At 42.5% G+C, this 15,992-nt stretch overlaps 1 protein-coding gene across 9 annotated transcripts in view; it reads right to left on the bottom strand.

The window, feature by feature from the left end:
* NRXN3 (neurexin 3) overlaps positions 1-15,992 on the bottom strand; it is a 1,067,046-nt gene that overhangs the window by 53,040 nt on the left and 998,014 nt on the right. For 5 of the 9 annotated variants that reach the window (XR_009460234.1, XM_059723133.1, XM_059723128.1 and 2 more), the window contains one exon: positions 8,322-8,397. Coding sequence is in view for 7 of the 9 variants with exons in the window: in XM_059723133.1 (XP_059579116.1) it covers positions 8,322-8,397 (76 nt within the window). In the remaining 2 variants the exon portion in view is untranslated. Of the gene's footprint in view, positions 1-8,312; positions 8,398-15,992 lie in introns of all 9 variants that reach the window. The other 4 variants (XR_009460233.1, XM_059723130.1, XM_059723132.1 and 1 more) reach the window with 1 other exon arrangement.

The raw sequence follows: 15,992 nt of genomic DNA, 5'->3' as shown, positions 1-15,992 counted from the left end.
ATCCTACAAGGCATCTGCATGACTGATTAGTACAACTTGGCCTTTTCCTTTTGGTTTGACCATAACATCTGTAGTTGGGAATTTCCATCAAACAGTCCTTCTTGCAATATACATCACCCCCTGTAATTCTGTCCCATGGTGATGTCCCACAGTTCAGGGCCTCATACATGCAGCCTAATCTTGTATTCTTCCTGCAAGCCAGCTGGTGGATGAAGGAGGAAGAAGTTAAGCTCTCAATACCATTTCACTTTGGCCACAGTAAATAACAACCATGGAAATATAGTTTGGAAACAGAGGCAAGGAGGAAAGGATATTATCTGTGCTTAAAAAATGACCCATGTCAGTATTTCCTTGGGTCTTTTCTGTTTCTCAAGCTTCGCTCAGTTTGGCTCCCTTTTGCTGGGTGTGTTTGACGTACTGAGTTCAACACAGCACATTTGGGCCCAGCTCTTCCCACACTGAAAGTAATGGATGTCCCAGAGCAGAGCTGGATGGAAATGTCCAGATGGAACACAACTGTGTGGAAAACACCAATTTGTTAAGCCTGAAGTGTATTGTTTATACATACCAGGTTTGAGAAGCTTTCTCTCAGAGGATTCTGATGGAAGCCAAGTCTTCAGCTCTGGAGATACCCAGGTAGTGAGAAAACAGGGTCTTTGGCGCTGGGGCAGACTCACTGATAGACTGCTGGAAGGATAGGAGATCCTAGCATCCTAGCAGGGCCTACAGCTCCAACAATTGCACCTGGGCTTCCCCAGACACCATCTTGGAACCAGGAGCCTAAAAGCTGTGGGAACCCCAGCTGTAACCAGGGCCTGGCGTTTAGCTTCAGAGCAGGGATCCCAAAAGCTCCAAGAACCCTGGCTGCATCCAGGACTCGGAGCTTTCAGGTTCCCAGCTGCAGAACTGGGATGTGGAGACTCCAAGTTCAGGGACAAGGTCCCAGGGTCAGTGCCTGTGCGGCACTGCACCAACAAGGCTGTCAGGGAGCTACACAGCCTGCTCAGTAAAGCTAACATTCTTGTCAGCTTTACTGGTGATGCTAGCAGTAAAACTGACAAGAATATCAATTTTCCTGGCAGCTGCAGGGTCCAGGGAACCTATTTCATTGTGGAGGCACTATATTAGGTGCTTGCTGAAATTCCCAGTTTGTGGGAGATTTCAAGAATTTTTGTTCTCTGTCCAATTCAGAGAGAGAGAAATTGGTGAAAAATCATAATTTCCTGAGAGAGCCTGTTCCTCAGCTGTCTCTTCAGAGTGACCTAGACAAATTGGAGGATTGGGCCAAAAGGAATCTCATGAAGTTCAACAAGGCCAAGTGCAAAGTTCTGCACTGAGGAAGGAACAATCCCATGCACCGGTACCGGCTGGGGCTGACTGGCTGGGCAGCAGCTCTGCAGAAAAGGACCTGGGAGTTACAGTGGACACTAATAAGCTGAATATGAGCCAGCAGTGTGCCCTAGTTGCCAAGAAGGCTAATGGCATACTGGGTTGCATTGGTAGATACGTTGCCAGCAGGTCAAGGGAAGTGATTCTTCCTCTCTATTCAGAACTGGTGAGGCCACATCTGGAGTACTGTGTTCAGTTTTGGGCCCTCCACTATAGAAAGGATGTGGACAAATTGGAGAGAGTCCAGTGAAGGGCGAGAAAAATGGTCAGGGGGCTGGAGCACATGACTTCTAATGAAAGACTGAGGGAACTGGGCTTATTTAGTCTAGAGAAGAGGAGACTGAGAAGAGACTTAATTGCTGTCTTCAACTACCTGAAGTGGGGTTTTAAAGAGGATGGAGCTAAGCTGTTCTCAGTGGTGGCAGATGACAGAACAAGGAGCAGTAGTCTCAAGTTGCAGCAAGGGAAATTTAGGTTAGATATTAAGAAGGTTTTTCTCACTAGGAGGGTAGTAAAACACTGAAATAGGTTACCCAGAGAGGTGGTGTAAGTTCCATCCTTGGGGGATTTCAAAACCCGCTAGACAAAGCTTTGGCTGAGATGATCTAGTTGGGGCTGGTCCTGCTTTGAGCAGGGGATTGGACTGAATGACCTCCTGAAGTCCCTTCCAACCCTACGTTTCTATGATTCTATGGATGCACAGGCATTTAAGTAGGGGGGATGTTGGCTCCAAAGATGGAAGCAAGGTAACATTCACTTTTCCTGACCCAGGAAGTGACTGGTTGCTGCTAAGAGGATTAGTCAGTGGAGGAGACAGCAGCAAAACAAGTGTCCTGGGGATCCTGCTGGAGATAGACTTTGGAGAAGACAACTTTCAAATCCCACTGGATGCTCCAGAGAAACAGGGTGGTGCAGGTCACAGGTGGGATGAGCTGAATCAGCACTTCCCTTATCTTCCCTAGCTCTACTACTTCCTTCCCCTCCAGCCCTCCGCATGAAAAGCATTGGGCTGGTTCCTTGGAGGTCTCTACTGGAAGGGACTTTATGTCCTACTAATAAAGCTAGTGACTTTGATATACTTTCTAGTGTAAGGGCTTTGCACATTGGCACTGGAGGAAGCTGCCTGATTCTGGTTCATAAGGCAGAATAGTGAGTGAGTGGTTGTGTATGTGTATATACATAGAGAGAGGAATGTTCTTGTTGTATGTAGGTGCATACATACTGCACACACACAAAAGAAAAAGGTGCTTTTACATTTCAGAGTTACAAAGCAAAAAACAAAGCATTTCTCTTGCATGTTTGCCACACGAAATCCCTCCTGGGAAAAGCTTGCTGTCTGATTCGACTGTGTCAGCCTCATCTTTTTAAGCTTTTTGGAGGAATGGAACATACTGACTAAATTCCTCTTGGAAAAAATGTCTAAGAAATTCAGTCTAGTAAGAGTTAAATGCTGGCAGCAAAACTGGATAGAAACCAATGAGCTATATCAAACCATAGGCCTGAGAGGTTTAAATCTTAGCTGTGGACTATCCTGAGACATTATTTTATGGGGTTTTGGTTTACTGGCAAAACTGTGGCCTCACTGTTTTGACTAATACCTTAAGCGTGTTCGGCTGCAGTTCCAGCTGACTGCCCAATTATCCACATTTAATATGAGTCTGTCCCCAAGGGTTATGCTAAAGACTAAGGACATATTTAATTGTGGAAAGGGTAATGATGCTGGGTTAGAGAAGCAGCTGTAAGGCAAGTAGAACTGCAATCCTCAGGGCACTAGGGGCTGGTTTTGGGGCACATTGAAGTTTGCTCCTTTTTTTTACTGGGGGCATGCAAATACCTTCTAGGTCTGAGGGCATCTGTGAATAGAGATTTTTCCTTACAAATTATCCAATCCATGATTGTAGCTGAGTGATCAAAACAGTGCAACATATGCTTCTTTCTAAATTCAAGGCACTGAACCCAACTTTGAAAATATTGGAAATCTGAACCAAGACCTAGATTGAACTTCACCAAATCCTCTAGGACAAGCCAGAGCAAAAACCTGGGCCTGGGCACTTGTGACTTTTGATGTGCTTAAAATCCATACTGAGTGCATGTGGATCTTGGGAATGTAAACCATGTGGGTTTAAAAAAAGGGGAATTCATCTCTAATGCAGAGAGAGAGAGAGAGAGAGAGAGAGAGATATGTTAGAGAGAGAGGTGGTCTCTCCATTGTGGGTGACATCATTCCTTGGGCAGAGGGCCCACAGTGCCACAGGGGCCACTAATATTACATTAAGACTTTACACAGAATACAAAAGGGATCTACAGTTAGAACAACAATGGCTTTTCTGACATGCTTTTTGGTAAGCTTCCTATTATACTAATTTATGGTGCTGTCCCTTTTTAGGTGCACTCACTTAGGTATATGAATTTATACAAAAGATGGTTCTGAGCTACATCAGAATCAGGACAGAATTTTCAGGGTTATAAATTAGGTTTTAAATGAGGGACTCAGTTGCCATGCTGGTTGCAGCTGAGTTTGGTTATTTCTTTTTTTACCCATTATATTCCTTTAAGGAAGCAGAGTAGAGTTATCTACATTCAGATTAGCTGCACAGTGGGATTTGCATTTGGATTTAAGAAAGCATCAGGCTATGGGGCAAAGGAGCTAAAATCTGCCAGGAGGTTCTTACAAGATTTTTGTCTCCAAATAGAAGCAATCTCGTGGCTGACTCTTCTGCTTTTTTTCAAGCATGCTGAAACCAGAATCTGAATCTTGGTGGGGTGAAGGATCTGACCCAGTGCCAAAACCAGAGGCATATATTTGGATCTGAGGATTTACGTCTGACTAGTCTGAGGCCGGAAAGTCTTCAATTTTCAGGATGAAACGCTCTCTTTGCCTTATCTCACTGTGCTTGGGTATTGAACAGCAGTGTCATATCGCATCTCACAGTTGCAAGAGGGAGTTCAGTCACCTTTGTGTTACTGCATCGTAGCTTTGAGGGTGACGTGAAGCCAAGTCCTAGTGTTTGGCACAAGCTCAAGGGCTTTTAAGACTGCACATTATCAGAGCAGCAAAAAGGAGCCTGAACTGGGTTAGTCATTTAATTTCCAATTTGCTGCAAAACTGAACAGGAAAGCCACAGGGTGGTGTAAAATACACTGACCTGTCAGCAGAACAGGAGGAAGCAACTATAAAAGAGCTTGATAAAAAACACTAGAAAATACAAGTGAAACAATTGGCTTCTTTTCTCTTGCTAATGTATCCATTAAAGCCACAGATCCCTGCAAACAGCCAAATCTTCTAGCTCGGGTGTTGGTAACCTATGGCTTGCAGACTGAATCTGGATCACAGAACCACTGGATCCAGCTCATGGACATGGGGACTTCAGCACCATTCAGTAGCCAGGCACTTTGGCTGTGGGTGTTCTCTCTGGGCCACCGAAGAGACAAGCCATGGTAGCTCCCAGATACCTCTGACCTAGGGTGGGTCATTCTGTTCTGCAGCTAGAAGAGCTTGCCTGCCCTTCTAGGTTGGGAAGAGGGACAGTATGGAGGCCTCCCCCATGCACCCACCACAACAGGGTTCTGTTAAGCAGGAAGGATTGCATCAGGGATCCATCATCATGGAAGGCACTGACCATACCTGCATGGACAGGAAGCATGGACACTGCATTCTCCATCTGCTTCTCCTAGCACTAGGGCTTGATGGCTTGATTTAATATTGGTGCTTATGTAGAGGAAAAGAGGCTCTCTATACCATTCCTCTCCACTGACCTTGCAAACAAGTGCTTCTGTGAGCAGGGCTTAACTCAAAATATGTAAGTGCATTTGTTCAGCAAAAGCTACCTCACAGACCATGACTCATACACTGTCTGGGCAGCTCCAGCTCAGTGCCAGTATTGATTCCAGGGGGCTCCATCAACTCCAGTGGGTCATCATACCCTGTTCAGTGAAGCATTTAGCAAGGGTTATGTATTTTACTAATGAAGCGTATCAGAAAAAGAGGATTTCAGCAACATTTTAAAAAGCAATTCAGTTGATTTAAGAACCTAAGTTCTATTGACTGTCCATGGGACCTAAAGGCCAGATATGTAAAGGTATTTAGGGACCTGAAGATAAAGATAGGTCCACGGTGGGATTTTCAAAAACAAGGCATTGGAAGCAAGCTCTGACCTCTCCCCTGGGTGAAGAAGCTGTTCCCCTAACTCTTGCACGGAGTAGAGGAAGCCGATGTGAAGGGTTGGGGGCAAAAGCAGCAGAGCTTAAACTCTCCTGGAACACGTTAGGAGGTGCTTGTGTACATGCTTTCCAAACAAAAAAAATTCCAACCATCCCTGCCTTAGATTACAACTGTGTGTAAGTAAAGTATATCATGCTGAATATCTGCTTATACTCTGTTTCTCATGGAGTGAGAATGGCTCCTTAAAGAAGCAGCTTTGAAGGCTGGTTGGGGAAAGGGAAGAGGCATGATAAGTCATGATATATGCTGAGGCACCCTGGGGAAGAAGAGTTCAGCATAAGTCTCAGGCAATTCCCTTGCAGGAAGGGGGTGAGGAGAGAGGGCAATCTACCCTGGAATGTTGGAGGGTCCAACCAAAGACTAACACCCTGTGTGTGACATCCTATACATTCAAATTAAAACTTGATACAAAGCAGCCACAAAAAGGTTCTACATTTTTTTGAGCAACATCTTTGTGGCTGGCTGACCACTTTTTTGCCTGGCTGGCCAATTTTAAGTTGCAATAATTACTTGGCCTGTAAATAAATACTTTGTAGGCTTAATAATTGTTTTCCAACTATTTGTCTAATAAAAGATATCAGATTCACCCAAAGAACCTTGTCTTGCAGGACTGACACATTAAGAAACCATGATCAGAAGGAGGTGGTTGTTATGGCTTGGCCATGACAGGAGAATGGGAGGAGACTGTATCCTCATGAATATTTTGTACAGCAAGATTTGAAATGGCTCTAGAAAGCAGGGTTGCCCTTTATGGCAGTACCACAATGTATACAAAAATTATATGAAGTCATTCAGCATCAATGTAGAAAGCTGAGAGGAGCATGTAGAATCCTGTACAATCTGGACAGAACTTCTGGCACTGGGTGCAGCATAATACAAAGCTGCTTTGATCCAGAGGATGGAAGCAAAGTGAGAAAGAAGAAAGCAATGTGCTGTAAACTTGGACTCCAACTCAGGCAACATATGGTTCTATGAAACTTGTAGCAAGCTGTGTCGCTCTCAAATTGGGTTTGTCAGCCACAAATGGATTCATCGAGCACTTGACTAGACTTGTTACATGTACACCATGATCCAGAGGATCAACAGTTCCTTACTAGATACCCAATTTTTTTTGGCAATTAACTAGTTATTGCACAATAAATGTAGCATGTCAGGGCCCAAGTCACATAGTTTCTTTACGAAAACATTGCCCTAGGCAATTTTTCTTAGCAGCTTGCTCCTTGAGGCTTGAGTCGTTCTATGATGTCTCCACAGCACAATTCATCATCATGGAAGTAGCTGCTAAAGGCATAGTTTTCAACAACTTACTTGTATAGCTTGTATGCAAAGACCTTTATACTGATCTGAAAGGATGGAGAGGGCAGAGGCCATGTCATCTGCTAGTATCTGCCTGTCTATTAAAACATTTCCTGCTTCCTTGTTCCTGTTTCACTGTGGAATTTCCCAGCTACAGTGCAAAGCAATTTGAAGCTATTGAAGGACCAAGTTCTACACAAAAATGCAGGCAGAATATGAAGTGTGGATAAGAAATATGAAAGCACTAGCTTTGGGTGACTTTTATTGTTATTATTGTATTAATCGAAAAGCTTCAAGAAACTATGAACAGAACATTTTATGGGGGGGGTTTTAGCAGAAAGAAAAATAACTTGAAAAAAAACAACCAAAGAAAGAACAAACAAAGCAAAACAAAAACAATAAACTAAACAAACTATTTATGTGTTTCACCTTTAAGGACATAAGAGTCTAATCAAACTCCATTTTTTATGTACACAGAAATTCGATGATATCTGTTCTCTATTATATAAATGCTTAACTCATGGCAAGCCTCAAAAAGAAGACTTGAGAAAGTCTGTGAGAAATAAAATAGATCACAGTTGCCTGCTGGATAACATATCATATATATCTCACCAGAAAGAAAAGCCATCAAACCATCAAAATGTATCTGGGTTGAAAAGGAGAAGTTGAGTCAGTTTCAAAAGGCTACAGTCCAGTTGACTCTTCAGTGGATACATTTTGAAGCATCACTGCAGATAACATGGCAGGGCTTAATACTAATTTTGCATTCACTATGCTTTAGTGCTCCCCAAGTTTTCTGGGCACACAGGGAACAAAATTAGTATAAATATTTTACCATGTTAACTGCATTCAAATCCCATGGACAAATGTACTCTTAAGGCACATCCTCAGAACAATTAATGAGGATTAAACAATATTGACAATTCATTATTGCTCCACTTTAGCTTCTTCTCTCTCTCTCTCTCTCTCAAGCATTCCCCTATCTCCTTTCTAAACCTTTAATGTCTGCTTTGGATAACAGCAATTTTTCCTCCCCAAATGAGCCAGCACAATAACTGCTACAAATCTGTAGCACAACTGTTAACTCTTAATTAATCATGGGCTGGTTCCAGGATGTTTGGCCTCCTGTGAAGCCAGCTTTACATTAACCGAGAAGTGATTACATTTCGGTTTTTTCAGTGCCAACTCCATGGGATCGGATGCTTGGCTGTATATGTCTGTATTTTATATACAGTATGTATGTATGTGTGTATATATATATATATATATATATATATATATATATACACACACATATTACATATACATATATAGGAATATATATGTATACATTCACACACATATATATATATGTATGTATTGTTTTTTGCAAATGAAATAAGAAAGCAAGCAAAATGAGACTGACCTGTCTTACCTGTGCTTGGTTCACATTCAATGAAGTCCTCGTCATCGCTGGAACATTCAGCTGATGAAACAATGTCATCTGTTGTCTGGCACATGAAAGGAAGAAGCAAAGAAGAGGGAAAAAAAGGAGGGGGAAAGTATTAAGATGACTGGTATTGCAGAGGCTGGAACAGAGGCAGCTTACCCCTTCAGACATGTTTTAAGTTTCATATTTTAAAATGCTTATCGGCTGCCCAACATTCCAGGTATATCTATGCAAATGCACCTCCATAGTGCTGGAATCTATTATATCATGTACAATCCTTGTGCTGTGCTGCTGAATATTTCAGGTAGGTATAGGCACAATATTCCTGCTGTGCCATTTAACCTGTGTGTGCTGTGCTACTGAATGTACTAGGAACATCTGAGTAAAACACATGCTCAGCTGACCCAGATACAGTCAAAAAGAACCAGGCACGTTTACTTAAAATGCTGACTGTTGTTTTGCAAATACAATATTGTCTCAAAGCAAAGGCACACATGCCATGTGTTGAACATGTCAACATATTAGGCACATACAGGCTGAATGTATTCATTGCACGGGCAAACATACCAGACACATTCAGGTAACAGGCACTTCCTGTTTAGCTGAAAGTACTGCTCCCTTCTCTTTCTCTCCCAGGAACTCTCCCCTGCCTCCCCACAACCAAAAAACCAAGCATACTAGGCAGCTATGCATCATTTGTACCCAGACTGAGGGCACCTGTACCTGTTGCAGTGGGTTATATTTCATGTATACCAAGACAGACCAGATGTGCTGCTGCAGTGCTAAGTGACCTAGGTACAATGGTTTTGCTGAATGTTTCAGGTACGTCCACACAGAACAAAACCTGTTTGGTTGCTAAACATAGAGTGGAGTCTTAATGTCTTAGTGTAATGGATATAGTATAGCCAGCAGGCTAGAAGGTCTGCCACTTTAATGCTTGAGCCAAACGAAGAATGTCTCTGGTCCTTTGAGTTTCAGTGCATTACTTGCAGTTTCCAGCTGGTATTTTTTTTTGCTGCTTGTCTAATTAACGAGCAGCATGTACTGCAGTGTGCTAGGGAGAAGTGTAATGGCGTCTCTCCCCAGCAGCAACTCCTTCTTGTAATTGCTGCAATTAGTTGAATTGGTAATGTGGACCATTAGGGAAAGTCTGTGGCAGCCTCTGGACACAGGTTATAACATTCCTGCAGACAGTACAAAATTACCCTGGCTCAGCAGCATCAGCTCAACCTCTGGCTCCTGCTGAAATAGTCTCTCTCCCCTATCCTTCCCTCGTGTGTAGCAGAACACTGCCCATTAGACAGAGCAACTGCATCAGTGAAAGGACTTATGAACAAAACACCTTGCTGGGGCTGCCATGAATTGCTACTCACCTCTCTGACATGCCAGGGAAGCAAAGTGACCCTCAGAACATTTTATTGAGATTTAGATAGAGAAAATATTTATCCTGGGGCCTTCGGGCCTTTACAAATACCCCAGTACCTTGTCCCAGAAAAAAACTCATTCTCTCTCTCCTTTTCACAGGGAACTCTCCTTTACCTTCCTTGCTATTCTAAACTTCTGTGATAGGGACAGACAGTCAAAAAGCTTGAGCCTGAATTGATTCAGTCTTCACAAGTTAGTCTAAGCTGCAAAGCTTGAACTGATTTGGAAGTGGACAGACATTCCCTTTTCACTCTAGAAACGCAGGCACATGCCTACAGTGGCTCAAGCTAGAAGCGGGGGGAGGGGTAGGGTGCTAGAGCAGCCTTCCATTCACTTCCACAGGGCTGTGCTGAGGGTGGGGCATGGCCAGGCTCTGGCAGGATGCTCTTATTATTCCCCAACTCCTGAGCTGCCCACCAGGGAATGTTTATCACCCCTAACTCAATGTTTATCAACCCATTAAGAAAACAGAGCTGCTCTCCATTAACCAATGGAGTTCTTCGTAAATAGCTCTTCTAAGGAAGGACATCAACCTGTTGATTAGCTCCAAAAAGCCTGTCTGCCTTTGTTGTCTGCCACATCAGGGACTATAACCAGCATGTGATATGCTAGCTAATGCTGAGCCGTCTGTGTAAGGCAGAGGGGTAGGGGAATAATCCCTGCTTAGCAGGGAGAAGCCAGGCAAATTCTCTGTGCCTGCAAGTCTCTGCCAGAGCTGCAGCCAGGGAGCAGAGAGGAGAGGCCAGCCTTGCTGTGGAGCAGAGAGACCAGCCCAGAGAGCATGCCGGGATGCTGGGGGAGTCTGGTTTATCTTAAACCAGAAAGGGGTCTGAGACAGACATTGCATAAACCAGTTTGACCCAAATCAGTTAAGCCTACATTCAACCAGGTTCAGTGCACTTAAACTGGTTTCTGTGTAATGTCTGTCCCTAGCCCCCAAATGGTCAGGCAGTGCCAGGTTCTTTACCCAGCTGTACAGAACATCTAGCCTACTTAGCACAGAGCCTGCTAGACTTGTATCAGGAAACCCTTGCCCTCTCTGTCTTCTGCTGCAAACACATATCACCCTTCCCCATGCTCTTTGAACCAAGTGATAGACAGGGCCTAGCACAGGCAAATGTGAGGCACATCCAACTGTCTAGCATTACCCTGTCCACAGGTTGCTTCCATTCATCATTTCCTAAGCAGGGTTTTTATCAGGAGAATCTGTCATGTGAACTGCACATGGCTGTTCTGCCTGTTAGTGTAGTAAAAGCCCCTTTTAAGTTGTTGCTGCCTGGTATGCCTGATATTAGGTCCAAACCAACATTCCTTTGCCTCTGATTTCAGTGAGTCAGGGTTGGTCAAGGACTATAAGAGCAACAGGATGAAATTAAGAAGTAGAAAATAAAAGTTTAATATCTATAAGCATGGGAAGGAATGGGAGCCATATCACACAAATCATTTAAACTTGCACTGGATCAGCAGAGCACTAGAAAACATTTTATAGGACAATATCTTACAGTGGCACCTGGGGGATGGACTATATGAAACTTTCTAAGACAATGGCTCAGAAGATTAGTTATTTGAAGAGATTATTGAACATGTCTAATCTACATATTATGTTCTCTTTGAATATGGAGATGAACTTCCTAGGAACCGGCTTGTGGTGACATAATTTTACTCAGGACCCTTTTTGCACTGGACTTTAAGGACATCCTGAGATGGTTTGAGAGAGAGAAAAATGTAAGAAACATGTATGTAAAGAGGAACTTGGCTGACCTGGGGATCAAAGTTGTTTTTTTAGCTAAAATGGCAGCTTCTCTTGGGCATGCAAAATAAAGGAAGACTGAAATCTGTTGAAATCCTAGGGCTAACTTCTCACTCTAAATATAAAGGTGGGTTCAATGCCAGGCTGTGCAGCAAGAGGCATCCAGGGGAGGGATATGCAAGATGTATGTTCTGGCCATGTAGATGTATTGTATGGCATCAGTTATCTCAACGGATGCCAAGATATTATAGAAGCAATACCCAGGGAAATGGTATGCTCCAATCCTGAACTGCAGCTGCCTTTTGGGGGACACGTCACCTTTTTAACTGCAACATTATAAAATAATTTGCTACATCAAGCAAACAGCATTGTATTGAATATGCAGGGGGACTTCTAATTAGGTGGAATGTAATTAAGATTTAGATATCAGACACCCGTACACTTAGGATTGTTAATTTCAAGTTTTCTGTTTCAGAAGGAAGAAAACTTTTAATTGGAAGAATTCTGACCTGGACTGCTAAGGACTACAAGGAAAGTACAGAAGCCACCAAAGAACCACAACTCTTAGAGCACTAGGCTGTCTGTGGAGGTCTTTGCTCAAATTAGAAGATTTAACAAGTTCACAGGGAAGACGTTACACCTAGAGACCTCTGAGAAGTTATGTGAGGACCTTTAATGATATGAATATGGAATCACATCCATTATAACAGCCAATATGGCTCAGTCATTTTCCTGCAGAACACTTGGAACAGCTGCTTTTTCTTATTGCTGTCACCGTCCTTTGCAGAAGCTGACAGATGAAGAAGTCTGAAACACAGCATAAGTTTGGAGTGAGACAGCGATGCAAAGACAGTGGGACTGGTGTGTTTTAATCTTTCAGTTCCATAGCCAATTGAAAAAACAGCTCAAAGTCTACACATACTCCTAGATAAATGCCTGATGGAGAAAAGGTTCTCAACTCAAATAATTCATGGGACGTGGCTTCTTTTGCTGGGAAAGAGGGTCACAAGGAGCAGCCTGATATTCAAAATGCAGAGAAGTGCCTAACTCTGGCCCCATTTTTCCTGCTAAATGTGACTGGTGGCACTTCCCTGTATTCCAAGAGTGCTCCCAAAGCCCTCACACAAATTCCCTGGTGCCCTCGTCCTTTCTTCTCCTGTGATTCCAGAATAAGACACAAAGAATACTCACTTATTTTTTTTACCAGAACTATTGTCAGTACTGAGACCTCCAGGAAGGCCAGGAGAAACTAATTCACTCGCTAGTCTTGCTGGAAAACATCTTGTAATTTTCCCCCCAAGGCTTTCTACTTCTCTCAGGCACTATCTGATTTTCCAGTGGCAGCACCTGCTGCTTTCCATGAACCTTCAGCTCACATACCAAAACATGAGCCATCCTCGCTGGATTCTAGCCTTTCTGTGAGAAGATGTAGCAACTTCCCAGAGATTAAAGCAGAGCAAATAGGCAATATAAATCTTGTACCAGGGAACAGTCACTTTGGGAATTTATACACATGCTTCAGGGGTGCAGGGCACTTTACAGCATGTTGGAGCAGCCTCAATGTATGTGTATAGGCACCCTTTAAGACCATCCTCTGAAGACAGCATGGTTTTCACCTGTGGATTCAGAAGACAGCATACTCTAGGGGACAATGAGCAGCACAAAACTGCCAAGAACTCCTTTTTTCTTCCCTCGTGCTGCCACCAACTGATCATTTGTAAAAATCATCTAACCAGTCTATGCTTCACATTCCCCATTTGCAAAATGGGGCTGATTAAACTCTGTCTCAAGAGGACTGTGAGGATTAATTAGTTAACACTGGTCTAGTGCTCAGAAATTGTTAAGTGCTAAGTGTTATCATCCATGGGCAACTGCACACTAACCGCTTCAGGTGCCTAATTACTCCATAAGGGCTTTATAGTCCAAATGATATGAACAAGATATTTCTCTCGAATCTAAAGAAAATTATGTTTGTGCTTTCATTTGGGAGAGGGAGAGAAAGAAAATATTTGCCTATCCTTTATATTAGCTAAATTCTATATTAAAAAGAATAATTCACACTATCATATTTTAAAATATGTATTTCATTTTTTTTAATCCCAGCATTGAAATTACTTGGCCCTGTATTAAGGGCCATAAAACTAAAGATAGGTATTATAATAACTTTCAATAAAAATTTCTCTCTGGCAGGAACCCTTTTTATTCCTTCCCTGAAAGATTTTTTATTGCATTTATATTATTATTTTTCCCTCTCCCTCTCTCCAGTGTTTATTGAAATTACCTTGGAATAAAACCTGGGCAGGAGACAGCACAAAACTCAGAGTCCACCCTTGAGGATTTATGACCATATTTACCTTCAAATTCCCTCAATTTCACAGAACTGACTCCTCACTCCTTCCAATGAATTATTGTTTCTGTAATCACCTCCTTCTAATTATTCACTCCAAGAGCCTCTTCAATCTTGCCTTGGTGATGGTTTTGCATCTTTGTTCATTACTATACATCACTAGTATTGAGAGCAAAGTCTGGATGGCACAGCAAGGCCTGGTCAAGACAATTTCTTTCCTTTCCTTTCCTTTTTAAGAGCCTGAAGTCCCAATTTATGCTTCAGATTCACAACCTTTGCCCCTTTGTTCCATGTGAAGTGGCAGGCTCTGAATCTCCCAGCACCCAGAATACAATACTTTTTGGTCATCTTGCTCCCTGGGTGTACTATTATTTGATGGAGATTAAGCACAGGATGAAATAAGTCCTGCCACAGAACAGCTTTATGAAATTATAAATAACACAGCTGAGAATGATGGTGTTCTCATTCCTAGTGAGAAAGAAAAGAGAAGGACCCATAAATATCCTCCAAGTCCAACAGACAAACTTCTTTACAGTACATTCTTGGCAGTTGCTTCACTCTATAAAGTAGGATCAAGTTCTCCTAGGTGCCTGGCTTTTAAGTCTAGCACATACCCTGTTCCTACTCCAGCAGTGCATTTGAAATGCATTGTTCAGTATGTTAGCAAGTTAGAAATACAGAGCTTGGTGGCATGGAGAACCACAGTTTATATTTAATTGTAAGAGAGTCTCTACCCAAAACCTCAGACCCAAACTTTTGCAAGTGTTGGAGAAGTTTGGTTGTACTCATATCAACTTTGCATCACCTTCCATCTCTATTATGAGCTGAACTGAAACCCAATATCAGCATTCTCCTTACAAATGCAGTAAACTTCTGAATTCAGTCACTTGGATGTCTTTTCACTCCCATTCTGTTGTACTTCCTAACTCTGTGTCAGACTACAAGTAATGATATTCCATGAAAATGACAGGGCTCAGGATACCTGCTACCCTGGCCAAAATTACTGAGCAGAGGATACGTATCTTAATCTCTCCTATAATACACTAGTACCACATAAAAGAGGCCTGGTCGATTGGATGTTGGCTCTTTAAGCACAGTCCTAACACACTGTTCACAACTGTTTCTATAGAATGGGAATCCTAGTTTGTTCTGCCTATGCCTTGTGCCTTTAATTTGATTCTCATTTCTCCATTTCATCTTTGTTTACTAAATGCCTGGGAAGTGGTTATGTTATAGCATGTCTTGGAGATTCAGCCGGGACAAATTCAAGCTACTGCATTTAAATGGAAGTAATATGCAACAGACCAAAGAAGGATACTTAAGATGCGCAGCTTGTAACATGATACAGCAAGGAAAAAGATGCTGCAGTTGGGGGACTCTATATGAACAGCAGAGTCACTATATCAAAAAACAGGGGATTGATAGTTCCTCTCTCTCCAGCTCCTCTGAGGCTGAAGCCAGAACAAGTGGGCCAAACTCTCTACTGATGAAAACTGGTATTGGTGTCAGTGGAGTTACATCCATTTACAACAGCAGAGAACACAGCCCACTGTGTCTCACTTCAGACACTTCAATGCAGAAAGACGTAGACAAATTGGATGGAATTCAGAGAAGAGCAACTGCAACGATGAAGGGACTGGAGAGATTTATGGATGAGACAAATTTGGCAAAACTAAACATCAGAGCTTGGCTTAACAAAGACTAAAGGGGTCATGATAGATGTTTACCAGTAGTTCAAGGGTGTAAGAAACATCAAGAAGGAAGAGGAAATATTTAGAGTGCTCTATTGGATTAAATTAAGAAAAGGAAAATTTAGAAATTTTGGATGACTGTCAAGAAAACATTCTTAACAGTGAGTTCTATTAGACTGGAACAGTCTCTCCAGGGGACTGCTGAATGCCATCAGTGCTGAGATAAAGCTGCTATACAAGTCATTCATCCCTGAATATAATAATATCAGTGTACAGGCTCCAACGGGTAGTATTTTGTCCCTTTTATCTTTAATCTAACTCAGTCCAAGCTAATCTGGTGATTATATCATGGTCATCACAATGTTCCATAAAACCTCCTTATCCATTTCTTTTGCCATTTCAAAAGCAGGTGGTAAAGCTGTCCAACATAGATTCTGAACTAT

The sequence above is a fragment of the Alligator mississippiensis genome, chromosome 2 (assembly GCF_030867095.1).
Source record: "Alligator mississippiensis isolate rAllMis1 chromosome 2, rAllMis1, whole genome shotgun sequence".
Lineage (NCBI taxonomy): Eukaryota > Metazoa > Chordata > Crocodylia > Alligatoridae > Alligator > Alligator mississippiensis.
Note: the sequence above shows the minus strand (reverse complement) of the source record. Positions and strands in the feature narration are given on the sequence as shown.